Source organism: Neolamprologus brichardi, chromosome 8, assembly GCF_056152115.1.
Source record: "Neolamprologus brichardi isolate AB-2024 chromosome 8, ASM5615211v1, whole genome shotgun sequence".
In the NCBI taxonomy this organism is placed as follows: Eukaryota; Metazoa; Chordata; class Actinopteri; order Cichliformes; family Cichlidae; genus Neolamprologus; species Neolamprologus brichardi.
Genome location: NC_142111.1, coordinates 21009922 through 21036572, shown reverse-complemented (window position 1 = coordinate 21036572; position 26651 = coordinate 21009922). Strand labels below are relative to the sequence as shown.

General features: G+C 41.2%; 1 protein-coding gene across 9 annotated transcripts in view; it reads left to right on the top strand.

The window, feature by feature from the left end:
• The window catches only part of tanc2b (tetratricopeptide repeat, ankyrin repeat and coiled-coil containing 2b), a 169851-nt gene that overhangs the window by 82301 nt on the left and 60899 nt on the right, over positions 1 to 26651 (top strand). For 7 of the 9 annotated variants that reach the window (XM_087844788.1, XM_087844792.1, XM_087844791.1 and 4 more), the window contains 2 exons: positions 3942 to 4013; positions 9011 to 9190. In XM_087844788.1, coding sequence (XP_087700914.1) covers positions 3942 to 4013; positions 9011 to 9190 — 252 coding nt within the window. Of the gene's footprint in view, positions 1 to 3941; positions 4014 to 9010; positions 9191 to 18670; positions 19396 to 26651 lie in introns of those variants that run through there. The other 2 variants (XM_087844795.1, XM_087844794.1) reach the window with 1 other exon arrangement.

Below are 26651 nucleotides of genomic sequence, written 5' to 3'. Positions count from 1 at the left end.
TGGCACAGAGAGTAACTGGTGTTTAATTAGTGCTCTATTTTACCTTCTCTTGAGAAACTTTGGGACTGACAAAAAGCTGGCTACACAGCAACACTGGAGTCCCACAGAAGCAATAAGTAAAGGTAAGAAGAAAAGGCATGGAGGAACTGAGCAAAGCAATGAATCACTATGTTGTCAGTGAGTGAAGTCATTGAGCTGAAGGATGCGATTCTCTGGGATCCAAGTATTCGGGGTGTTTCTCACTTACACAGCTCAGGTACAATTTTATTCTCTCTCTTTGCTGGCTGTTGTTATTTTGCACTGTCCTTTAAGTGAATGACAGGGATTGATTGCACTTTTGAGTTGAGTCTATTGGCTCCATTTATGTTCAACCTGATTGATTAGTCACAGAAAAATAACCAAATCTAAGAGGGAACTTAAACCTTCTGCCAAATAAACTTCTTTAAACATCAGTATTTATAGTAATCACTCTTTCACAGTACCTGTAAAAGATACCTCATTCAGGAGGAAGGGTTACACTGAACTGAAAACACCGACAGGTCCAAGAAAGTCAGGCTCAATGATAATGATAGCTGCTGCTCCGTGGAATAACTATCAGATGTCACACTGACTTTTTCCATAATGATTCTTTGTCCACATTTGAAATTGGCTTGCTCCTTTGACACCACAACACAGAACGGTTGCATTACAGTGGCAAAGAAATTGGCAACATGGAGAGTGCACCATCATACTGTATCTTTGTTTCGGAAATGGCTTTTTTTCCCCGTTCAGTGACAGCAGTGATTTGATTTTACAGTTGAGTAGGATATGCTGCAGAGCACATATTGGCTCGGTTTCATTCTCACTACCAGCTGGCAGATGTTCTATGAGAACCTCGAATGATGTCCACTGTCTGTCCTTGCAGGTTTTAATGAAAATATCTCTATTTCCATCAGCCATGGGTCCTCCCCTTTCATGTTCCCTGCCTAATAAGCCATTGGTCTGTGTGGATAGACATTGTACTGAAATCACGGGTAACGAGAGCACTTCTTAGAAGAAAGTTTATTTTTGAATAGAGATGACACAGAGATATGTTTCTCAGTCCTAAAGCTGTAGTAGAGAGAAGGAGGCTCCAAAAACCTCAGTAACGGAGTGATTTAAAGGCTTAACATAGATTTGTTATTTAGTGGGTGACTGTAATTTCTGTCAGACCATTTTAGCCTAAAGAGGATTGTTGTTCCTTCAGCAGTAATATATATTTTGAAGTATAGCCCTGTTCTGGGAACTCCCCGCCCTTTCATGTGCATATGTGGAAAACCTAAAAGCAGGGAAAGCACCAGCAAGACCGCTGCAAATACCCGAGTAGGCATCAGTTACAACAGACATGGCATAGATTAAATCAGAAACTGTATGAAGTAGAGGAGCTAGAGTGGAGGTGGGTTTGCAAAGTGGCTTGCAGGGGCAGCAGGAATTTTATCAAGGGTCAAGCAGCTTTAGTGGTATGCCCTGTATAAAAGTTGCCAATAAGATAAGCAGAAGAGAATCAGTTCATCTGCTTCATTTAACACAGAATTTTTGTTCAATTTCAACCTGGATAGAAGTTACCATTTATATTAGAGTATAGCTGGAGACGCTCTTTCAGAAGAGTTTGGTATTTAAGTAGAATCTCTGCAGTTCCCGGGAGGTCCCTCCGATGGGATCTTTTACATTTTCTTGTAATCGTGTTTCATGTTTTCCATTTACTCTCGACGTTGCTTTGGGCTAACAGGTTCAGGGAAAATACTAGTGACAATGTTTACACAAAGTCTAACTTGTTAATTTGCAATTTCTCGCCCATTTTTTTCCTAAAATAAATGTTGCTTCTGCTGTTTTTGCTTCTGCTCCAGACTGTCTGCCAATGTGAATACTGAGTTTTCATAATATGTCAATAGCAGGATATCAGTTGTAGTGCATACCATTAAAATGCACAAGGAGAGACATACAAAGATAAAGACATAATTAGCTTAAAGGCTTAAATTATTGTTATATTCAAGCATCAAGCAAAAGTATAAAAAAACAACCCAACATTCGTACATTTACTGAAACTGGAAAAAGGCCATTTGTATTGTTAGAGCTGTTTTTGTATTCTCTCCCTCTTTCCTTGGTGGCTTCTTTGCTTCACCCTCACCTGTCTAAATGTCATCTGTAATAAGGCAGACAAAGGTTGCATGTTTTGAAAGAGGCTGCAAGCACTGATCTATGAGTCTTTGGCACAATAGACACTATATTGAGAGTAAGAGTCAAATCTGTTGTCTGGATTCTGGGAGAAACTCATCGCTGCTTCTCTTATTATAGGTTGAGTCTTCAGGGCAGCCCATAACAAAGTACCCCCCTTACTTGAAATGCAATAAAAAAGTTTCTGTGGTCATGTGATAGGGGTTTGATGTTTGTTAATGCCTCAGCTATGATATTTACAACTACTGCTGTACAGGTATCGAAAGATAAGTAAAAAAATCACCCGCAATGCACAGTCTCTTACACTATATCACGCAGCTGTCTCCACACAACCTCATACACTTTACTTGTGCTTGCATGTGCATGTTTTCACGTATCACTGTGCAAGCAGTTCTCGTAGCTACTGCCCGTCGTCTTCAAGGCCTGCATTGATTTTTCACACCATTAATTTTACTGGGCAAAATGGCTCATCAGGTACACAAGGTGAGAAACTATTTTTGGTGGCTTTGTTGCTGTCGAACATGCGTGTAATGGAGGTGTTAGAAATATAGATTGCGCTGCTGTCTGTAAATGCCAAATATACAAAAAAACGTTACGTAGAAATTGTGTGTTTTCAGTGTGCTGGTAAAGCTTTTATTAATTGACAAATCCAGACAACAACACAGAAGAATCCTCTGCAGAGAGCCCCCTTCCACAATCGGCCCAGTTCTCACACACATAGCCCACGGCTTATTCTATCTATCCATCGACAAGCTTGATCTTTCCACCAGCAAGCCAATCTGGCCTGCTGCGTGGCTGAATGTGTGAATCTGCGATGGGAGAGATAATACTCGAGTGTTTGTTTGGGTTTTCTGGACCAATAGATGAGAGCGCTGATTGAAAGGCAATGTGGGGATGAGGCAAAACATCTAATCCTTTTTTGTGATTTTAAAAAAAAACTTCCCTTTCTGCCTAATGCAACAATCTTTGATCCTTCTACTCAGATAATCCACAGACTAGTTTTCATACAAGTAGCTCAGTTTAGATTTATTAATAGCTCACTTAATTCTATTGGGATCCGTTTCTTCTGAGCATAAATCATTTGTTCCACACCTCCTCTGCTGGCCTGTCGTGCTTTACAGTAGATCCATCTGCACTTGAGCAGGATTATGAAACAATCCCCTGGTGACACTGACTGTGCTGCCCATTGATGCTGCCCCCACCCTCCAACCTGCTCTTTTCAGCTCCATCCACTGTGGCTAATTCTGCCTGCCTGATCCCCTGGGCGTAATTGATCTTCATATCATTAGCCGTATGTGGATCTATCTTGGGAGACGCCCACTGTTTGACTGCAAGTCAAAGTCAGCCCTCATTTAAGCATATGTATGTCACAGCGAGCTCTTTGATTGTGGCTCCATCGCAGGTCTTCATGCAGGAATGGTTGTAATGTAAACTATTATGTTATCAGCCTTGGGCCTGCCTAGAGATAGAGGCTCACTGACTGTTTAGTCTAAATATGTGGAGGCGGAAAAAATGGAGCTCAGCAGCGCGTTCTTCCCTCGCGACAATAAGGGGACACTTGGGCCCCAGGAGGAAGGGTGTCGAGGGTCTGTGTGTGAGCAGCCTCCTGGGTGTCCTCAGATCTCACATCTGGCTGATCGGGGAGGAAGAAGTGGCCTTGCTGCTTACTCGCACCTCTTCTCCACGCTGCCACCACCACCACTACCGAGCTCACTCCCTGTCTTTCTCTGTGTGCTCCTCTTCTGCAGATGGTGGGAGCGAGGACTTGGCAGACCCCCGCTCGCCCAGTCTAGACCCTCACCTGAGCCACATCGGCCAAGGTAAGCAACCGAATCTCCAAAGAGAAGTTTTCTTTAAACTCGAGATAGAGAAAAGTTTGCAGTCTTGACAGGAAACGTTATGCCTTCCACAGCGCCTGCTCTTCTCACCTCTTGCTTTTATGTGCTCACAGTGTGTATAATATGTGCGAATGAGAAGCTGAGTTGCTGAAAACAAATGTGAGCTCTTTTCTCGTCCCCCATATTTCCTCCCTCTTGGCTCTTTCCAGACTCTATTTCTGCTCCCTTAATGTTTTCATGAAGCCTTGTTTGCTGGACCACATTTATTCCGTTTTATAACAGCAAGTTTATGACTACTGGAAATGAAGTTATATTTACAGGGAGGGCAAGTGTATGAATTTTATATTCTTGTAATTTTGCCTGTAAATCAGAGTAACTTTAAGGGGAAATAGGCTTGTATATATGACATTAGATGGTATCAACAGCGAGAATGTCTGTGGTTGGCAGGAGCTGTTTGGGGCAGATTGTTTTTTTCCACCTCATACATATTTTGAACCGAACACCTTGATGAGTAGGTGGTTCTGTTTATTTCGAGGCATGGAGTGGTCCTTGTACACGACTCTTATTGCAGTCTAAAATGAAACACGGTAATTTCCCCTTCACTGCTTTTGTTCTGTGGATTTCACCGCTGAAGTGTGGCTGGTGCTCCCTCTCTGCCCTTCTCATTTTTGACCTGAATGAGACCATTTAATATCTTTCTCAGGATTATCATAATTTTCAATGAGGCTTTCCAGAATTAAATGGACTAATTGATGAGATTTGGGCTTTTTCCACCACAAGAATGTTGGCTAAAACTACGAGTATTTGGATGAAAAGTGCATTTCAACTTCTTGGACCGGGGTCCGTATTACAGGGATATTATTTTATGCCCCACAGAGCCATACTTACTGCATTGCAAATAAGCTCCTGCACACTATACACCATGAAAAATACATTTATTTGAAACACTGTTGAATTTAGTAAAACTTTATTTTCATTAGTGTAGGTCTTGTGCTATTCAAATGTATACCTGCAGGATCACCCAGACATGTAACCTCTGGGGAATGTTTTGAGACTAAAGGTTAACTGGAACATTTTTCAATAATTATCTATACATTAGGTGTAATTTTTAGGAAGGATACATAAAAGTGGTGCAGTGAGTACTGTCAGCATAGTAAGAAGACTCTGGGGTTTGCAAGGCCTGCTGGTCTTTATGTACTCTGGTTTCCTTCCAGAGTCCAGAGGCATGCATGTTAAGTTAATTGATGATTCTAAATAGACTGTAGGTTCAAATGTGATTAATGGTTAATGGTGTCTCTGTTAGCCCTACAGTAGATTGGTTACCAACCTCTCACCTGGCATTGGCTAGGCTGGCAGCTGAGAATAGATGGACGTTAATAATTGTCTATTTCTGTCTTTATTTGTTTAATTAATTATTTTTTTAAATAATATGACCTGCTGTAAAGAGTGCACTAACTTCTCATATAAGCTCTTCTGTGTCATTAACCTCTGATAAGTTATACTATATTTCTAATAAATACATTGTTGCAGGTTAGAAAGTGTGCAGGAATCAGGTTTTGTCTCATCCTCTATGGGGTATGGAACTCCAGGCCTCGAGAGCCGGTGTCCTGCAGGTTTTAGATCTCACCCTGGGTCAACACGCCTGAATCGAATGATTAGTTCATTACCAGGTCTCTGGAGGACTTCAAGACATGTTGAGGAGGTAATTTAGCCATTTAAATCAGCTGTGTTGGGTCAATTACACATCTAAAACCTGCAGGACACCGGCTCTCAAGGCCTGGAGGTCCCTACCCCTGTTCTATGCTCTTGGCTTATGAACTAGATTGGTGAGTGTTTTCAGTAGTACTGACTGAAAGCTTCAGACGTTTGGGTGTGGAGTGTGCAGTACTATGCATGTACTGCACTTTAGTTTCTTTTTCTTTTCTTTTCTTTTTTTATCACCAGTGAAGTCAGAGAAGAAATCATATGTCAGATGAACTGATGAGTTCTCCTCCCAGGGCATCGCATTATGTCTTTTTGTCAGATACCATTACACACGTCTATTAGCGCTGGTGCGTTGACACCTTGTCTGTTTTCAGAGACCTACACTGTCTGTTTTCAAAGGAGGGAGAGGAACCAGCGGTATAATAATAATATAATAATGGATTGCATTTATATAGCACTTTTCTAGGCACCCAAAGCGCTTTACAATTCCACTATTCATTCACTCTCACATTCACACACTGGTGAAGGCAAGCTACAGTTGTAGCCACAGCTGCCCTGGGGCAGACTGACAGAAGCGAGGCTGCCATATCGTGCCATCGGCCCCTCTGGCCAACACCAGTAGGCGGTAGGGTAAAGTGTCTTGCCCAAGGACACAATGACCAGGACACAGAGAGCAGGGGGGTCGAACCGGCAACCTTCCGGTTACAGATGAGCTTCCCATTCCCCTGAGCCACGGGCATGCAGCTAGTTTATACCTAAAAAGTCGAATAAATAAATAAAGCACATTCTTTTGTATTTGTCCTGATTATTTTAACATAAACGGCCACAAAATTGTTAATTTATTTAGCAGGTAATTGATTGAGAGTAGCTTACCGGTAATTGTTTATTTTTGTTCAATATGTCAAAGCATTAAAACCAAGTCTGATCCTGACTGCTGGCAACTGCTATCAGAATACCAAGTTAGCTATTTTATATTCACACCAGTGTCTGCATACATGTGGAGAATTTCCATGCCGGGGAAAGCAACCGCTGCTCTGGCTGTTGTTTTTCACTCTCACAGTGACATTCCCCAGTGAATGGATGGACTGACTCCAGAGCCACAGAGGGATTGATGTGTGTGTCGGATTGTGTTTGGCATTTCTTCTATGAGTGCAATTGTTTCAATACTGATGTATTTATATTACAGCAGCCAATTTGCCCCCTCCCTAGCCATCATACAGGCTTCCTCAAGGACCGGTATCTGATAATGGCTTTTTGTCTCACCGTTGCGGCTGCTATCTGGCGCGAGCCTGTTCCAGTTGGTTTTACAGCTCAGTCTGCTGGGAAACGGGCAGTCTGAGCTAGAACCGGTTCACAAAATGGATGTTTACAGACAGCTGGCTGATGAGTGCGTGTGAAATAAAAAATAAAACCAAAGTTGTCATAATTTGTGGGTTTTAAAGCAAAAGAGGAAAAGGGGGGGTATGAGTGATGGTAAGTGGTTGTTTATACTGGCTCTGTAATTACCGCTCATTGTGAGAGGCTTTTTTCGTAAATAAAATGCTCTCTTGTGGTCATGACTGTGCTCTTTTCTTGTTTAAACATTTCAAATGGTTAGAAAATCCTTGATTATATAAAAATTGCTGGGTATTGTGTTACTGCGGGGCTGACAGAGGTCAGTGATGTAAACTGCACGTGTTGCCTGCAGGGCTGCTCTCTGCTGGGTCACGCCAGTGATGTTGCACTCAATATCAGTAGTGCACTGATTGCAGGATCGAGCGAGCAGGCTGAGGTCCTATCCTCATCCAGAGGGTGACACGGTTTCTACAGCAGGTGAACAAACAGGAAAAGAAACAGAACAAAGAAGTCCAACTAAGCACTTTAATAGTGGATATATTCTGATCCTTGCAACCCATTATATTCACCTATACCTGTCAGCCTACACTCTAAGAAATAGAGGCATTTCAGTCCTAACAGGTAGAGTTGACATGAATGTATCCCTAAGGTTAATTGTTGGACATCAGCGTAACTATATCTACCTTCTCCACAAAGATTCTTGTGTCCCTAATGAAATGGTACATATTTGCAGCATTTGTTTAAATGTTTTAAGGTGCAGTAATGTGCCACATGCGCAAGGAAACTGGGTAAAATGTTAGCTGAATAGTGCTTCCTGCATTCAGATTGGTTTTATTTGAGGTGCTTTTGGAAGGGATACATTTAAACACCAACTGAAAGGCACTGTCTTGAACTATAATCACATAATCATGGTGTGGTCATCTTTATCCTAAAGAAAATCCAACATGTTCTGGCATTTAAGACTTTGTAAGAGAGTATAAATATATTTCATGAACCGCTGGACCTTTCCTAGTGGTGGTCCTTTAATAGCAGACTTCCACTTGTGGAGTACCAATAATGGCAAATATCCACCTTGGATGAGAGTGGAATATAAAGAGCCCAAAAGGGTTTTAACACAAAGCTAACCATTTTTATCAAATTTAAATCAAATGTGCATAAACTGCACACAATAGCACAAATCACAGATAATATGAATGAATATCAAAATACAAACTGAGTTTATAAAACTCTGAATCAGCCATTTACACCAAGATATTTAGTCCAGAAATTCATAAATTCCTTTGGTTAAAACTCCGTTGTTTTGTCGCCTCTTTACATGGAAAGAGGGATGCGGTCAGTTACTGGAAGACAAGTAGAATAGATCCAAATTTTTCACAAACTCTGTTTAACATCCTGATTAAGGTTTGTAAGCTGAAACATGTTTTTTGGATTTTTTTTGGCTAAACCTGAGCATGCGATGAGAATAAGGGCATTTAAAATTATTTTAATAACAGGACGCCTTTGAATTCTTTGTTATAATAATAATATTAATAATGGATTGCATTTATACAGCGCTTTTCGAGACCCTCAAAGCGCTTTACAATTCCACTATTCATTCACTCTCACATTCACACACTGGTGAAGGCAAGCTACAGTTGTAGTCACAGCTGCCCTGGGGCAGATTGACAGAAGCGAGGCTGCCGTATTGGAAATGGCTTGAGACCTAGACTATTAGCAAAATGTAGCTGTTGTGTATGAAAGGTGTCCAATTAATAATGCATGTACAAATCCAGAGTGGAGCCATTTGGGAAGATCACGCAGTAACCGTAGGATAATTTTCTCTCTCATCCTCTCTTCCTTTGCTATTGAGTCTGCAGTTATACCATGAATGTTATAACACAGTGCTTTATTTAAAGCCCAGGCCATCTCATACTATGCTGTTTCTCCCTCCCATCCTGCAGGTGGCAGCATAGACAGCGACTGTGCCTTTGAAGGAGACTACGCCGTGCCCCCACTTTCAATGACTGAGGGCATGCAGCATATTCGCATAATGGAGGGCGTGTCACGCTCTCTGCCCTCCTCCCCGCTGCTCACCCATCAGACCATCAGTGTCAGGCTGCAGCCAATGAAGAAGCTCACAGGTAAGGATGCTGCAGGTGATAGAGGAGTCACTCAGAGTGCAGGATTTGAAGTTGTTGTCATTTTCTTTTTAAACCAGAGTTCAGGAAGAAAGCCACAGCCAATAGAGACGTGGGCTAAATCTGGTATACATTTGCCTGTGGCTGTCCTCCCCCATAGACTCGGTGTACTAACACAGCCTCCCTTAGCCCTTCACTGTACCACTGTAGGCAGCTTAATCACAAAATCATGCATACTGAGTTAAAACTGATTTTACAAGACTAAGCAATGTTTCACCCCGATGCTTGCTGATAAGCAGTAATCATTTACTGTATTACTTGCCCCCCTAATTCTGAGTAGAAAGCAAGTGGAGCTGAGCTCGGGTTTCTGGCAAACGCTGCAATTTCCAATTGTTGTAATCGCCAAAGTCCTACCTAATTGACAGTGTCAAGAACAGATGATGGACTGCGAGCTGCGGTTGGCTCAGGCGTCCTTTATTGCTTTTTACCTCCTACCACTAATCGTTTCCTTCCACAGTCATCACTGACATTCAGAAAATGTGGAAAATTGCCTCCCCTCTGTCTCCTCATCAACTGCTTTATGAGTCTGCGTTGTGTTCCCTCTACTATTGCAATGGGGAGAAGCAGTTGTTTTGGTACACAAGACGGTCTGGGCATCAAAGGTTACCGCTCTACTTGTGCTTTCAAAATGAGAATTGAAATATCGACAGCACAGCTTCACCCAGTATCTGTGCAGCCTCCACACAGAAGCAGAGTGGGTGTGGATGAGTTTAAAGCTCGACTCGGTAGTCGCCACTAGGGTGCACCAATCTCCCAGCTACTTCAGATCATTAACCGTTTCTGGTATGCCGGGGGGAGCTGTGATTTTTACATCATACAGAATGATTTATGATCTCTCCAGGGTCATCCAAACTGTGGGTTTTAAAGGGGAAACGCACATCACATAACCACATCATTTTCTCCCATTTTAACTGGGTGTGCCACACTGCTGTAGAGGACTGCGTGTGGACGGATGGAGCAGAGGTTTCTTTTTCTTTCTTTCTTTTTTTTCTCGAGAATTTAATTTCAGAACAATCCGGCCAAATCACACTCTTCTCCCCACCTCCTCCCTCGCTGTTCTGCTGTTTGAGGAGCATTTTGTGTGCTTTTCTTGTATTTGATGTTTTGCGGCTGATTCAGCCTGCTTCTAAAAGGCTTCTTTCATCTGCGTGAGTCGCAGCTAGTTTTTAGGACATCATACGAATCTGTAAATACGAATGTGTGTGTGAGAGAGAGTGTGTTTGTGTGTGTGTTGTTTTCATGACAGCCAAGAATAGCTTGATTAATGATGCACGGCGCTGTCTCATTTGTACTATTCTTATTTTGTGGCTGACGTAGGGAGAGGTCTCTTTGCAGTGTTCTCACACATGTCATCATTTGGCTTGATGTATTACACCCGTCAGGTGCTGCTTGTTGTGTGTTTGGGGATTTTCAAACTTAATGATGCTTTTTAAACAGATTTTTTCTATGGATTATGTTACATAATTGACTCACTTCACTACACTCGTCACCTTAAGTGAACATGTGTTGTAACTTTCACTAGGATTAGCTTGTGCTTATCTGTATAGATTTGTCATATCTTTTATTGTCTGTCATAAGGTGGCGTCTATTTAAATAGTGAAGTCACTGAAAAAATATATAATTGCTTTAATCCAGATAAAGGTTTTTGCATTAAAAAGGACTTATATATGGTATGTCCAGTGGTTGTTCTTCAAATCACATGTCAGTATGACTTTACAGCACTTATAGGACCAAAACGGCCTGTCAGTGAAATGACAGCATGCACAAAAGCCCTCAAGTGCCCATTGTCCTTCAAGCCCTCAAAGACCTGTGTCTTCTCTCAAGTGTCATCCACCAGCAGACTGTATTTGAGCTCAGTCTACCCAGCTTTGTCGCCCTTTAATTAATTCAACGCAGCACCACTTCCTCCGGTACTGAGCTTGTGTGCGGTGTTACCGTCACAGGCCTGAACCCCTCCCGTGCCACATATTGCAGAGGTGAGAGAAGCGAGTGCGCTAGAGAGCAAACAGCAGTAGGTCTAAAGGGCTAAAGCGCTTTGATCCCCCCCAGTGGTCTCCCCCAGTCACAGCTTCTATCTGCCCTCGTTTGTAGCTCCTGATTGGCCCTACGGGGGCAGAATGTGATGTTTGTGAAGACTTGAGTTATTCAACCTTGTAAAATAGCAATGAAATTTCTGACCTTTTCAGAGAATCATTGACTTTCTGATTGAATCCCCTCTGCTTCCTTGAAGACTCTTGAAGGGGAACTTCTTAGACAGATTTTTGGAGTAGGAAGAGATGCAAGCAGGCACTGCAGAGTCAGTTTTTCATGTAATCACTACTGGTTTTCTGTGGACTTGGAAGTAATGCCACAATTCTTCACCCTATTGGTCAAAAAAGTATGAAGGTACTTATGAGATGGAATGATTAGCTGATACACCGAACAACATCAAAACCACCGACATGCGGGACTAATCTTGTTACAATGCACTGTTATGTCATGGAACCTTGTCTTGCTAAGTGGCATGCATTGTCATGACTTCCTTTTAGTTGTCTATATTAAGGAATAATCTATTTTAAACAAATGTGCACAGAAAGGTCTAGGTTATTGATGTTCGTTTAGTGAGTTACTTAGAGTTTGGCATTGAGAGGTAATCCACTTGATGTATGAGTAAGGCACTGTGTGCTAAACTACAACTACTAAACGATATTAAAGATTCTGCAGCAACTTAAGGAAAGAAAATAATCTACATTTTTGTTTTATCATTATAAACCAGTAACATCTTTAAAACCTGCTGGAAATGTTGGATCTCAGCACCTTTAGGCTGCTTACTCTGTGTATATCTGATAACATCTACTGCTACGGTTGGCCACACTGAGTGTTAGATTACAGCAACTACTCAGTGCTTGTTCGTAGCAAGCAGTTTTACCTGTCTCCTCAATATTTGGTTTCAGCAACCACCACTAATACCATTGGCAGTCCTCGATGGCTTTGGTCTCCCTCACAAAACTTGCTCATGATTGGATCAAGGAACATGACAAGGAGTCCAAACCATTCAAATTCTTAAGAACCAAATCTGATAGAGAGTCCATGAAATGCCTAAAAAGACTCTGTCGGTGGTTTTTATGTTGTGCCTGAATCCCTACACTATATAAAAGATAAATTTAGCCGCCATGGCATCACACAGTTTTTAACTCAGTGTTGGCAAACATTGACTTAAAATTCTCAACAAATGCCAGCAAGCTTGATTAGAAAGCTACACCCATAATGGATCCACACAGACACACAAATCTGCTATTAGCGCTAAGTCATGAAAGTCCTATTATTTCACTCTTAAGGACTGAAGCTAATAGCAAACCATATGATTCCATTAAAACCTTCTAAAAAGCTTAGCAGCCGAAACATCACTTTAAATTGGAGAAAGTGATGCCTACAACTCCCTGTTTCAGTTTCTCTTTCATAAACTGTGGCCATGAATATGTGGCCATCAAAAACAAAAAAAGAAAGAAAGATAGGGGACAAATACTTTTTCACAGAACTGTACTCTGGTTTCATTTTTAAGCCCTGAAGGTTGGAGCTTGTTTTAATGATATGTTTTGCATGAAAAAAACTTGATAAAGTAACTAGTAACTGCAGCTGTCTGATAAATGCAGGGTAGTGGTAAATGCTTAAATACAAGTACCAGATATAAATACACTTAATTATAGTACATTAAACCACTGACGGGGCTCATCTGTCCCTCATCTTCATGTGCGTTTGACAGATTTCGCGTCCACGTTGTTTATGTTTTCTATTTTTAGTCCACTGTTGTCTCCGAATTGGAGTGGCTCATTGTCGCACTTATCTCTTAGTGGCTGATTGTTATGAGCTGTAATCACTGATTGCTTATTTGTGCTTTAATAAACACCTCACTCAAGTGTCAGGCTCACCAGAGATGTCGCCCCAGCTGATTGATTGGCCCTGCTCCACTCAGAAACATTTAAGAGGACTTATTTCAACATCTCTCCCCAGATTACACTGCTTTCCCCTAATTAATGGCTACAATCAATACAATTACTGCCTCCCCATGGATTGCAGCATAAAAGTGGAAAATTGCATTTGGCCTTAAAACCTGAGAAAAGCCTTGATTTAATTACACAGCCTAATTTTTCACCCACTTTTGCTTCAATTATCACAGTGATATGAGTATATCGAAAATCTATTGTCTCTGTGGTGCTCACAATAATGGAGTAATATGTGAATAAGTGGGAATGCACTACACTTAGCAAACTTGTAAGTGGTCACTGATGTAGGCACGAGTAGTGGTCAGGGTTAACAAAGCACAGTGTGCAGGACTGCTTAGTCAGGTTTTACAGCTCATGGTGTGGGTGGTCTTAAAGAATCCGCATTAAAACAGTTGAGCAGTTGAGCTCTGCTAAATTGGCTACTTCTGACAAATGTTGCATCTCTGTTTTTGTTTTTTTGTCTTCTTTTAAATTTATTTTACAGTGGAATCGTTCAAAGGAGATGACACGCTCCCTTGTTGGGGGTTTTCCTGCAGAGATACAGCAGACTGCAATAAGATTATGGTGTATCTGAGTCATGCTCAGTAGAATCTTTTTTATTATTTTTTGAAGTATTTGGGGAATGTGGATGCGGCTAGCAGAGGAAAGCATGACACAAAAATAGTTCCATTTGATTAGAAAATAACATTAGGACAGCGATTCGTGGCCACCTGCTGAGCTGTGAAAATATTGCAGGAAAGCCACAAGAAGTAGTTCAAACTACAATCCAGCCCCAAGAAGGCCTCTGAGTCCACCTCCAAGGCACAATGACCACCCCCACTAAGAAATGGGACTGATCAGTGGAAATTCACCCAATCGGTTTTTCAAGGAGGAATGATATCTCTCCAGACTAGCGTGGTTTAGAAGTAAATTTCTATATTGAGTTGCACATAAATCATTTTTTGATTTCCAATTCATGAGGATAGTTTTCTTAGCGATGCATAAGGCAGTAGGAAGTATACGTGATGCATTTGCTTCTATATCTAATTCACTTGCATCACCTAAAATGCACAGTGGGTGAGGTTGGGATACAGCAATTGAACGATGTGAATGTGTCTTCACATATCCTCTGCCAGAATCTCTGAACAGACGTACAAGACCATATAGCAAACATATGGTTCACTTTATATAAAACTACCTATGTGCAAGGCCCATTTGGAACATCCTTTGTCCTGTAAAGTGTGTTCTATGGAGAGCTTTGTGTCTAAAAATACAGATTTTGCTATCAGGAGGGAAATGGAAGTCATCCATTTTTGACTTTTTTGATTTTGAATTTGTGGGTACAGAGATTTAAATATTCTGTTCTGTGTTAAGTATTTCTAAGTTCAGTCGACTGGGATTAAATATCCCCTGTATGGTGGACCATAATTGCTGATATTCAAAAAATGTACTGTCGCTGACTTTGAACTTGTTCTTCTGTAGAGTTCTTGTCCAATTATGGGTTTTCTAATAAGCTTCATTTGATACATTTTAAAGCCTACAGCAATCTGTTGGCTAAGAAGTAGTAATAAAAATCTGGTAGTTCTAGACCATCATTATCTTTAGACTCGAGAAAATGTCCGATTAATTGAAACGGTTATTTGTAGCCCTAAAAGCATAATTAAACAGTACCTAATAAATAACAGGTTTCACCTGATTAATTAATTTACCTGCCTCTGAGATTAAACACCAGCTGATCTTCCAGCATCATATAGGAACAGATGTTTGAACATGCAATAATCCATCTGTAATTCTCTTCTGTTTCACGTATTATTTTTTTTATATGAGCAGCTCTCGTGTTACGTCTCAATCCCCGTCTCTCTCTCCACCCATCCTTGGCCAGCCTCATGTCTTATTTGCATCTGGTATCCTCTGTGAATTTTTGAAATGAACACTGACATTTGGGACGTCTCAATCTCCACGCCTCCTTACCCAGCGTTGCACCTTGAGAAAATCGTTCTTCAATTATCGTCATTATTTCCTCCTTCCACTGTCCCAGCCACCGCCGACCCACCAAATCATTTGTTCCGCTGAAAGGGAAAATGTGACATTTTGAGATCTATTGTCGCAGCTGAAAAATAAGGAGTGAAGGTTAAGAGTAGAAAGGTGTAATTGAAATGTTTAAGTACGATGCCCTCAGGAAAAGCAGTGGCTGGATTAAATGCTGCAACAGAAGTACTTGACATATTTTAGTCACCGTCCAAATAGTCTGGCTTTCTTAAAGATGAGGTGCTGCGTCATTATGTGCAAACATCAGTTCTTCTGTGCCACAGTATGTCACATTAAAGTTACTTGAGGGGAGTCGATATGTCCCTGTAGCTGCCTTTCGTTGAACTTACTTACGTTCTTCAGATGAATGCTGGTGCACAACTGAAGGGGTAATACTTATAGTAGAAATATAATAGAAATTTTTCTAAACTGAAACTGCTCTTATTTCCCAAAATGTGAGATTTCTGCTCCAAGTTCTTGCAAGTTCTGCATTTTAATGAAAATGTAATGTTTGGTTGTGCTCAGACATGCTATGTGTATGGTAAGTGTAAAGCTATAGCTAACAGCGGGCCTGGGGACAGCATGCCTACTTAAGTGTTTTAAGTAGAATTCTTTGGTCTGAAAATCAAATCTGGAAATCTGGAAGAAAAACAAGTGTATAGATGTGATTTTCTTTTTACAATTAAAAAAATTAGTGCTCAATGCTATAGTATTTCCAAACTAAATGAAACAAAAAAAAGGAGGCAACTGTAACCCAAGTAAAATTGCCAAGTGACAGTTCTTTTATTTATTAGACAGGATTATAAAGGAAATATTGGAGCTAACTTTAAAGTTGTTGAGAAAATGTTCAGCGAGCTAATCCAGAAGCTGCAGCAGCAGCCCGAAATCGCCGTGGATTTACACTTTTATGAAAAAGCTCTGGCTGCTTCATTTTCAATCAAATGTTAGATACTTTAAAGCTTTGACTGAATTTGAGTCGAGATGGTTACTTTTTAATTTCCGGTAAGAAAAAGGGCACTCTCCATTTTAAACCATTCCTCATATATAAGCCTGTATGCTATTTCTAATTCTTTAAGAAGGAAGCTAGTTGGGCCCATCAAATATTTGTGCCCGGGGGTCTCTAAGATGATGATCTCGGCAGTTAACTTAGCTCAGCTTAGTATAATGACTAGAAACAAAGAAAATGTGCTACCATGTTCTGTCACAAAAGCTTAATACTTAATGTGGTATATTGTTTGAGTATTTGTAGTAGTTGCGCTCCATTTCTTCCTCAGTGTCAGGTGGGATTTCCTGCAGCTCCCACAAGATAGCTAAAGAGGTAGATGCATTTAAATAGGATAAAACCAGACCAGATGTTTCCACTCATAGCTAGGCTGCGCAGCCATTGGCTGTTGTTTTTTTTTATTTAGGCAGATATAAGACGTGTATCAGGCTGATCGTTCTTTCTGCCCTTTTTTATGCACACATTAAAAAAAATCAGTAAATCAAGTTCTGATTATGGCAATTTAAATTGGAAAGCAAAAAAGACTGTTATTAAAAAAACACTTGAAAATGAGAAAACTCATAATATATTAATGATTTTTGAGGTGTTGCTTATTTTAATGTAAAGAAAAGGCTTAAAGTGAAAAATCTCAGATCCATCTTTCATCTATAAATATATCAGGTAAATAGAGGAAAGGACCACAGGGAAGACGAACTAGAAGTGGAAGGAATGATAAAAACACTGAATAATATTGAAAGAGCTGCACTGTCTGGTGTGGGAACAAAGATTATAGTTTATATCTTGAGGCTGAAGATGCCAGGCGTTCTGCAAGGATGTTTACACATAATATAAAGACAACATGCATTTACAGAAGATTTATATCACTTCTTAAGTATAGTCTGTAAACTCCTGTGATGAATATCATAACTAACTGATTACGACTCTTTGCAGCAACAAAGTCTAGGCTATACATCCTTCCTGGTGCTTTCATTCCTTACACACTTTGGTAACCTTAGTGGTTACATGTAAGTACAACTACTGTTCAACAGTCTCAAACCACCTCACACCTTCTCATAATACTTTAAAGTATTGAAGTCTCGAACAATAGTTTTCCAGGCTTTCATCTTCTAAGTTTTTTTTATAGGCTGGCCTTTCCGTCACTTTCAGTCCAGTCCTTGTACCTAACCATTTTCAGATGAATGTAGTTTGGTTGTTAAGCCACTTAACACTGGCCTGTAAATGATTCAAGCATAACTAAGCACCTAATTCACAGGATGAATCAAATTTTATCTCAAATTAACTTTGAGCCTTTCACTGAAAACACATCATTTGTATCCATTTGGTTTGTTGAATTTATTAAAAAAAAAAAAAAAACTCAAGATGTGCGAATAATACATTGAAAAAACCAACACAGAGGAAGTGACAGGCATAAATAACTACAGCAGACGAGCAGTACTTGACCCTTGAGCTGATAACTTTACTGTTTACTGAAACCTCCTCAGAAATGGCCTCGGGATGCTTAAGTCATTGGGGCGCAAAGACCAAAATATGCCAAATTGCACAAGGACTAGGCTTAAAATTAGTGAAAAGCAGCCACTGTCCAAAGAAGAAAAAATTTTAAAGACCTACTAAATAACGAAAAGTCCCAATTTACAGAATGTCTTGTATTAAAACAAAACAAAACAAAAAAACCTAACACATGTTGGCTACTTGGTAGTAAAATATAAATGAAGTGTGGCTCATACTGTTGCACATTACTGTATGGGCAGTTGAAAAAGTCCAATAACAATAACTGAGAAACACTAAGCCAAAGGTTTTCTCATTTGAAGTTTCTGAGTCCTCTCTCTCATTGCTGTGGTGGTGAGTGAGATAAAGAAGGCTGAGAATCACTGCTTTTCAGTAGCAAGTGAAGTTTGACCTGTGATTGTCGCACATTTTCTGGGCCTTTTGGTAACACTTGCGAGGAGGTTAGGATTGTCACCCGAGGGAAATAACTGCGAGTGGATGAGATTAATAAAAAACATTTAGAACAGGATGCTTACAGCCGAAACGAAGTGCCCGACAAAAGCGAAGCTGCTACACAATAAACTTGCAGCCTCTTGAGTTTGGACATGAAACATGGCTGCAGCTGTACAAATAGAGTTTCAAGGGTAAAACAAGGACAGGCAGGAATGTCTCGGTCCAAAAGGAAAACAGCGTAGGTTTCATTGAAACCCTTGTTACGATCAAATAATACAATTCCTCCTTTTTCCCTCACCGCTTGTGATCTGATATGTCCCCGACGCTCCGTCCACAAACGACAAAACTGTGTCCCTTTAATAATACCCTCCCTTTCTCCCTCCCTCTTTTTTTATGCCATTTTCTTTCCTGCCTCAATACCCACCCTTCTCCTCCTCCTCCACCTCCTTTTGCTCTGTGGTTGCTATGACAACAGCAGCACTGCACCATTCATCTGCTGGAGACCTGGACTCCTGTTCCTGTACAGAGAGTGTGCGCCTCTCACATCTATACATAACACGCTAAGCGCTAATGCAGTCACGGAGGCGATTGAAGAGCTCACCTCTCTGTGCTTACAGGAAAGGCTCCCTGTGCCGCTCGTATCGCTCTTCTTCTTCTTCTTTTTTGTCCTCTCTTCATTTCTTTCTGGCGAAGGCTTTTTGGTTACCTGTCAGCTTTTCACGTTGCTGCCATCGCAGAGGTTTCACCTTTGTGTCCCCCCTCCTTCTCTTTCCCCAGTGACACATTGACTGCTGCGTTCTTCCTTCTTCCTTCCCTTTTTCCTCCCCTCTCGTTTTCCTCCTCCTCTTCTCGCTCCTCCCGTCACTGCCATAGCTGCCCGGCTCCGTATCATTTACCGCAACTGAAGTGAGCGGGCAGCATCACCACTGAAACCTGTGGAGATTGCTTCAGAAGGGAAACCGGGGGGGAAGGTAGAAGGCGATCTCGTGTGCTTCTCCGCACTTCTCCTCCCCTGCTTCGCTTGCAGGCGTATTTTCTCGTACGCATTTTCCTTCTTTTCCTTCTTTTTCCTTGTTTTTCTTTTTTCTTTTTCTTTTTGATGAGCTGGTCATCACTCAGGGAGGAAGCAGGACTGCTTGTGTCGCTGGAAGGAGGGGAAGGAGGGGAGCTGGTGCCGTACTCCAGCCTTCAGGAATGCGAGATCTGGTTTGAGAATGGTGAGCCCAGCCACACCCTCTTTTGCTTGTTTCATTCCTCCATCTGTGCCCGCAAACTCTGTTTCACCCCCCCCACCCAGCCTCCAACCCTCACCACTTGTCACCTGCTGCTCCACCTTTCCTTGCACGGAGCTCGTCTGCTGTGTGGCGCGGCCGCTGGTTCGAATGACGTTTGTAAAGACATGGGGCTAATGGGAGGAGTGCAGGAAAGTAATTTCTCTCCGTGAAATGATGCATTTGTCAAAGATGTGAACTCTAATCACAGTGTAGGCTCGAGGGCCTGTGAATCAACCAGAGTGTGATAATGTAAGTGTTTTTTCGTGGCGAGCTGGTCTGTTTCATGCGTCAGCGTGGGTGAGCATTCAATTGTCTTTGAGAGAGTGTGTGTGTGTATGTGTCTGATGGAGTGTGTGTGCGTGTCTAAAGCGCAAGCTGTGGGCGGCTAATGGTGCTTGTTCTTGTTGTTGTGTGTCTCACTTTTCCTTCCAGAGCGCAGCGTCATATGTAGCATATGGTTGCGTAAATGGGTTGAAGTTGGTGGGGAATAGTCCCCCCCTCCGCCCACCCCAAACCTCTCGCTAGGTAGTCGGCAGCAGCTTGTTGTTGTGTACGAGAATCACCTTGTCATGTGCTGGGACGTGGTTCCTCCCTCTTGCTGCAGGTTTCCTGCCTTATCCCAGGGGACTGCTAGCTGGTGTGTGAACGGAACAAAATGTCTCAATAACGTTGTCTGCCAGAAAAACATGAACACCTCATCACCAGCTGCTATTGCTGGTCTCAGGTGAATGGTTTTTGATGAGGCGCCTACAGCCGGTTTTCACACCACTTAGTATCACCACCTGGAGAGTGCTTTGATGAGCTTACCTTGTCAGCTGTCATTCAGGCTCTTATCATGCAATGGCACTAAGAACTTCAATTTCAGGGTGGCTAAGTAGCCGTGGTTATTGTCTTCATGGTGGATCCCTCATGGGGTTATTTGAACTCGATGGAGCAGGGTGAAACGGGTTTCTTCCAGAGTAATGCAGTGCATCTCTCTGTGGTTATGACACAAGGACTTTTGTATTGTCTCCCTCTGTCTTATTAGATGTATTAGCTGGGTGATGGTTGCCTGACAGACGCTGCAAAGCCTTGAAAGTGCGAAGACGTGTATTCAACAGGTGCAGTGGAACACATATGCCACTTTAAGTCATGGTTGAGGCGGTTCTTGTGAGAATACCCGGAGAAAATGTGTGATAGAGTATGTTTCTCAAGGTTATTTTAACCATCGCTTCCTCTTGAGTCATTCAAGTGTTTTGCAGTTTGTGTCAGTGCCCGTATTTATTCGTGGGCCCATATTTTTTTTTCACACAAGTCCTGACTTTAAACTGCAGGCTTCTGAATTGGTGTGGCACACTTACCTGTGTGTAAACTTCACTTACCTGTACCCGTTTGCAGCGTTTCAGAGGGATATTGATTTTATATAATTGCTCAATTTCCCTCCCGCGTAAGACAAATGGTTTGTAAGCCAAAAAATGAGTTGTGAAATAAACTGGGCAGATGTCGAAAATCCAACATCTGTGGGTCAGTTTATTGGCACCACAACCTGCACAGGAAATGTGACCGTGATGTTAATTTGCCTACTGGACTGTCAGTTTTATGAGTCTTTAGTAAGAGAGTAGCATTTGGATTCCACCTAGATTAAATAGGCAGCCTCCTGAGTGACCATACAGACAATATGTGCCATGCATAAAGTGACCAAACCACAGTAAACTAAGTGTGGGGTGAAACGTATGTTTTAGAGATAAAGTAAATCTGAAGTGTACACATCTGATCCTTGCCTTTAATGTCTTTATCAACTTGTCTGTTCCTTTTGTCTACCACAGCCTCTTAGACCTGCTAATTCAGCTATTGTTCGGTTTGAATATAATCTTTGTGGTTTGTTGTATTAACTGGGAAGTGAAACTCTTTCAGATTAAATATCTCTTTTGCAAGAGTCTCCAGATGGGGAGCATTAACCTAACTTGTTTAGAGGCAAGAGAAACAAGACATTTCAAAGAAAAACCATGGAAGCAGAACATCTGAGTCACCGTGATAACCAGTGTTTAGCCCTGGTTTCGATAGGCAGACACATCTCTTTTTTTAAGCCAATCAAAAGTAAGACAGGAACAAAATCCCAGATAACACGACACTTGGTCATTCTACCTACATGTGATACCACTGGCCTTTAAAAGCTCGCACTTCCTCATTATCAAAGTTTATTTGTGAGATTTAATTATGTGTTGCATGCCGGGCTAGTATTCTTGTGTATTAAAGTCCTTTTCTTTCTCAGTCGAACAGCAGTTGTCGAATGAGTAGAATTACTTGTCAAGTGAGTCGGTGTTGCCCCTTCAGTGACAACTCCCTGGATTCTAGAATTACAGTCTTTTATTATGATTAGAGAAGAGGCAGTGAGCGCCGCCATTAGCAAGATGAAGTCATCCTTTTGATCCCCACTCCGACCAAGCTCTTTAAAGTCGGCTTCCAGTGTGTGTACCAGGTAACAACCTACAATTAGAAATCTCCCCAAAAGCTTTCAAAACAGCTACAGTAATATGACGCAGCTAAAGAAGTGCAACCCAGACAGAGACAGCTTTAGCAATAACAGGCTTGGCTTTAACGTTCCTTTTTTTTTTGGTAATTTAAGTAATTAAAAAAATATTAGGTTCTCTAATTGTAGGCAGAAAGGTCCCACTGACATTCAGTATGTCTCCTGGCGTTAAATGACTGTCGTGAAAATTTCAAAGCAAGTTTGCAAGAAGTAAGACGAAGACAAAGAGCTTCATTGTTGTTGCTCACAGAAAGGTTGTCCTTGGCAAAGTGTTTGACTTTGTTGATCGTGGTGTCTCTGAAAGTTTGAGTTTCTTTGTGTTTTATTTGCGACAACGACTTTTGCATTTTATTTAGCCACCATCATTCCAGCCGGTATCATTAAAACTGCGTAGCTGACTGCTATTATGCTGATGAGATCCAGTCTTTATTTTGCAGTTTTTATGTTTACTGATCTGAACAAATTGATGTTTAAAGGAGAAATATTCTTTAAAACTTAAGACAGGAAAGCAGGAACAGAGCGGGAGAATGCAGGAAATTGGGTGGAGTTGAATCCAGGCCCAACAGTAGCCTTCAGCAACATGGGCCACCATCTAGATGAGCTACACCGTTGTACTGATGTCAGATCAATTTTAAGCTACTTAAACATTCTATGCATAGGGTCGTTAAGTGCTTGGAGACTTTGAAAAGGTCAATTATTGTTTTAAAATACAAATGTCTTTGGTTTCCTGGTATAAAATAAGAGATAAACACTGGGAAAAATGAAATAAACTAACAGGGAAAGAAAACACTGATGTCCAAGTGGGCCAGAATCTTACAATTTTACAATCCCTAAAAAATGCTGAGAGGCAGCAGAAAGATTCAATAAATATTTTGATATCAAACCAAACTGACGACAGAATTAACATCTATTTTTTTCTACGCCTAAAATAAAAAGTCTTTTCTCAAAATCACTCGATTCCCCTTTCGGTCTTTTTATTCTTGAGAATTTTTGCAGTGAAAAGGTTTCATTTTGTGGAACCAGAAGAGCAAACTTGTTTTGTATTTACGAGCAATACCAAGGCTTGAGTTTTTCTTTTAATTTTACTCTCTAAACATCCAATCTTTCTTGAAATCCTGTTAACATATTTTTCTGTGTTGGCGGCACCAAATGTGGAATTTCTATTCAGTGTTTTTCTTTCTTAATTTTAATCCTCCTCTGTGTAGCACAGCAAGCGGCTGCATCTTGCAAGAGAGGCTTTACAAATGAAGTTACTGTCTTACAACTATTACTGTGGTTTTTACTTACGTTTAGTTTTATCTAGGTATTTAGCCGTACCTTCTGGAATAGAAGAGGGGGGAAAAAAAGCTGTATTGTGGAGAAGAGAAACCCGCAGTGTGCTATTAATAGCGATGATAATGATTTGCTTACAAAACAGAGCAGTGGGTTACATATACCACCTCACTGCTTTCTGCGAATACCGCTGGTGAAGAGCTGAGCAAACACTTCTCTGTGAGATGCTCACACGAATACACGGAGACCTAAAGAAGTGTGTTATTGTATGTGTATGTGTGTCCATGCGTATCCAAACCCTTACGGACTATTGCACAGGACTCCACAGTGACACCAGGCGCAGTATTAACATTCACTACTTGTCTGTCTGCTGTTAACTTATTTGCTCAGTCATTTCAGGGTCCTGAACCCCTACCAGGCGTTTGTCTGGATCACAGCTCCGACTTTCTACCCTTACTGTCATTCTCCTTACTGTGTGTATGGGATTACACGAGGGCCACAATTGATTACAGCTTTTATCTGACATGAAAGACATTTGGGGAGCTTTGATGCTCATTTTATATCGTGCTAAAGACAGTGACACATTATCAGAATCATCTCATTTAGAACAGCTTAAAACTGGAAGCATGGATCAGTAATCAAATCTGTTTTCTTTGTAGTGTTTATTTTAGCTTCCTAATTACATAACAAGAGCAAAAGCATCCGACCCTCACTGATTTTTCACAAAGACAAGGGTGTGGTTCTCAAGTAGTGTCTGTGTGAGGTTATAAATATCTCCACTAGGGGACCAACTCCAGCTGGGATAAAGGTCAAGACACCCTTGCTATAATTAGTACACTGCATCAAGTGGTGTCCTTGGCAATTGTGCTTCTCTCACTTTCCCGGAGTGCCTGATATTTGACTTTGCCTTGCTGCTTTCCTCAGGAGTGCAGTCCTCTCTGGTCTCCTGCTGGGAGAGGGTATGCCAAACGTTCATGGTCACTCCTCTGTATCAACCTGCTGGGCAAGTAGTGAAAATATGCGAAAAGAAGGTTAAGGTGCTGAAACCGCTCAGTTGCTGCTGCTGTGCGACTTGCCCAGAAATCTCACAGTATGGACGCTAGGAGAATGTACACATTTTAGACCAGCCAATAAAGGATTTAAAAAATGCTGCTCGGAGCAAATAAATAAGGTATTTGTATTTATTGGTAACAATACATTAAACAGCATCCTATGGATTTTGAAAGGATTCCATTTTGGAGACTCAATTAAAACATTAATCATGCTGTTACATAATAATATAATGATAAAGTGACATGTGAACAATGGAATCGTGCACAAACAACATGTTGAGCTGGTTAAAACATTGTAGAAAATCCTGTCTGTGAAATGAGGACAAACAATCTGAACAGGAAGTACATCTTCGATATGGCAGCCTCGCTTCTGTCAGTCTGCCCCAGGGCAGCTGTGGCTACAACCGTAGCTTGCCTCCACCAGTGTGTGAATGCGAAAGTGAATGAATAGTGGCATTGTAAAGCGCTTTGGGTGCCTTGAAAAGCGCTATATAAATCCAATCCATTATTATTATTATTATTATCTATTTGGCAACGTCTGCAGAAAGAGCATTTTTCTTGGCATCTTTTCTTGCCACTGATTTTTGGTTGTTCAAGAATGGTAAGCAGGGACCAGCAGCCAATCAGGCAGGAACCCCCCTCCCTACAGGTTTTCTTGATCCACGCGAAAACCTCGCTTAAGGAAGGTCCTACACGGGCAGTTCCTATATTTGAAACGTGCACAAAGATGTGGGTGACCCTAAAAGGACCCTCAAGTTCCTGCTGTAAAAACAGCCTTTGCTCCACGGTGCCTTTGACTCACATCATGTTTGGCCACTAAAGCTCAGTCTTAACTTGAGATCATCCTTTGTGTGGGGATTACCAACTTTGTCCCTCTGCTTTTAAAAGGCAGTAACCTAAAACGGCTCCAAATTCTTCCTATAAGTCTTAGATTTAGGTTAACCCACTCATGCGTTGTTGTGCATTTGATATCCCTCGATTTAGTGCTGTTGGTTTAATCCAAGCCCAATAAGGTTATGTGAAACGTTGAATTAACAGCTCTTTGGGTTAAGGAGAGCTCAGTTAATGAGCCGTCTTAGGAAATCAGCCCCTCCCGCCTTCCTCTTAAAATTCCGGCTGTGCCTCACCTTGCTCCACTAATCCTCCCAAGGCCTGTAATGATAGATACACATGTGAGTGTGTGCAGACACTCGCACACAGACACTCGCACGCATACATTAAAAGTACAAAAAAATAAAACAAACAGGGGAGGCAGCCGAGCTAATGGACTCGCACATGCTACTGACTGTCGGCAGCCTCCGAGTTGCACGGCAACATCTGGTCTGTATTGTTTTGTTTAACAAGTCAACAAGAGAAGCACACAAAATCATCTGCGGTCTGTGAGCCGGATTATTAAATGCACACTGGGCACAAGTCTTCGGGTCATTCATGGAGACTGGTGAAATAAACAGAAAACTGCATCTCTCTGCTACTTCAGGACTGCAATGCTTTTGAACTCAGTTGTTATATGTTGAATAGAATGAATTACTAAACTCTTCATCTTCAAAATTACCCAAACATATCCACTTCATTGCAAACCTTTTAACTTCATAAGCCTAATTGTGGGCAGTTGTCTTTGCTGCTCCAAAGATTAACATCAAAAACATTGTTAATCTTTTCTGAAACGCCTCATATGGGCATAAAAGGACTGCTAGATCACATTATGTGTGATAAGATTGCATAAAATTATCAGTTATCAATCAAAATGAAACTTCATTCAACTTCAGGCTGCTATAAATGCTTTGTTTCTGTCTTAAAAAAATCTTCTTGGATCTGTGTGATGTTAGAGAAGGAAGTTATCCTTAATATGGTCATCTCAGGTGGGCAGCTCTAGCTATGAGAAGAAAAGCCCCACCCATCTGCTACGACAGCCAATCAGAAGAACACTTAATGGGAGAAAAGGACTTGTTTCAGATAGGGGATGAACGGAGGGGCTGCACCATTATTTTGAGCTATGACTCATGAGCACAACAGGTCCCCTGCAAAAGTTCATTAAGTAACACTTAACAGTCAGCTTGACTCTTCAGTATCATCATTTTTTAAAATATTGAAATGTGATATTGATGTGACTGTATGAAAGCACTCAAAAAAAAAGTCAAAGCTTCATTATTGTTCTAGATTGAGATCACATCATCTCTTTTTGGGTCAGAGCACAAAGGATCAGAGCTGCCATTGCAGCAGTTTGCATCTTTAAAAGCTGAATTCCTTGAATTGAGATGATGTGGGGAAGACGCGGCGCTGTAAAGCAGCTGAGATTTGTCAATACAAAGAGGTTGTTTGATTGCATTTGAGCGAAAGCTGGGAGCTTTTAGTGCCGTTGAAGTCAG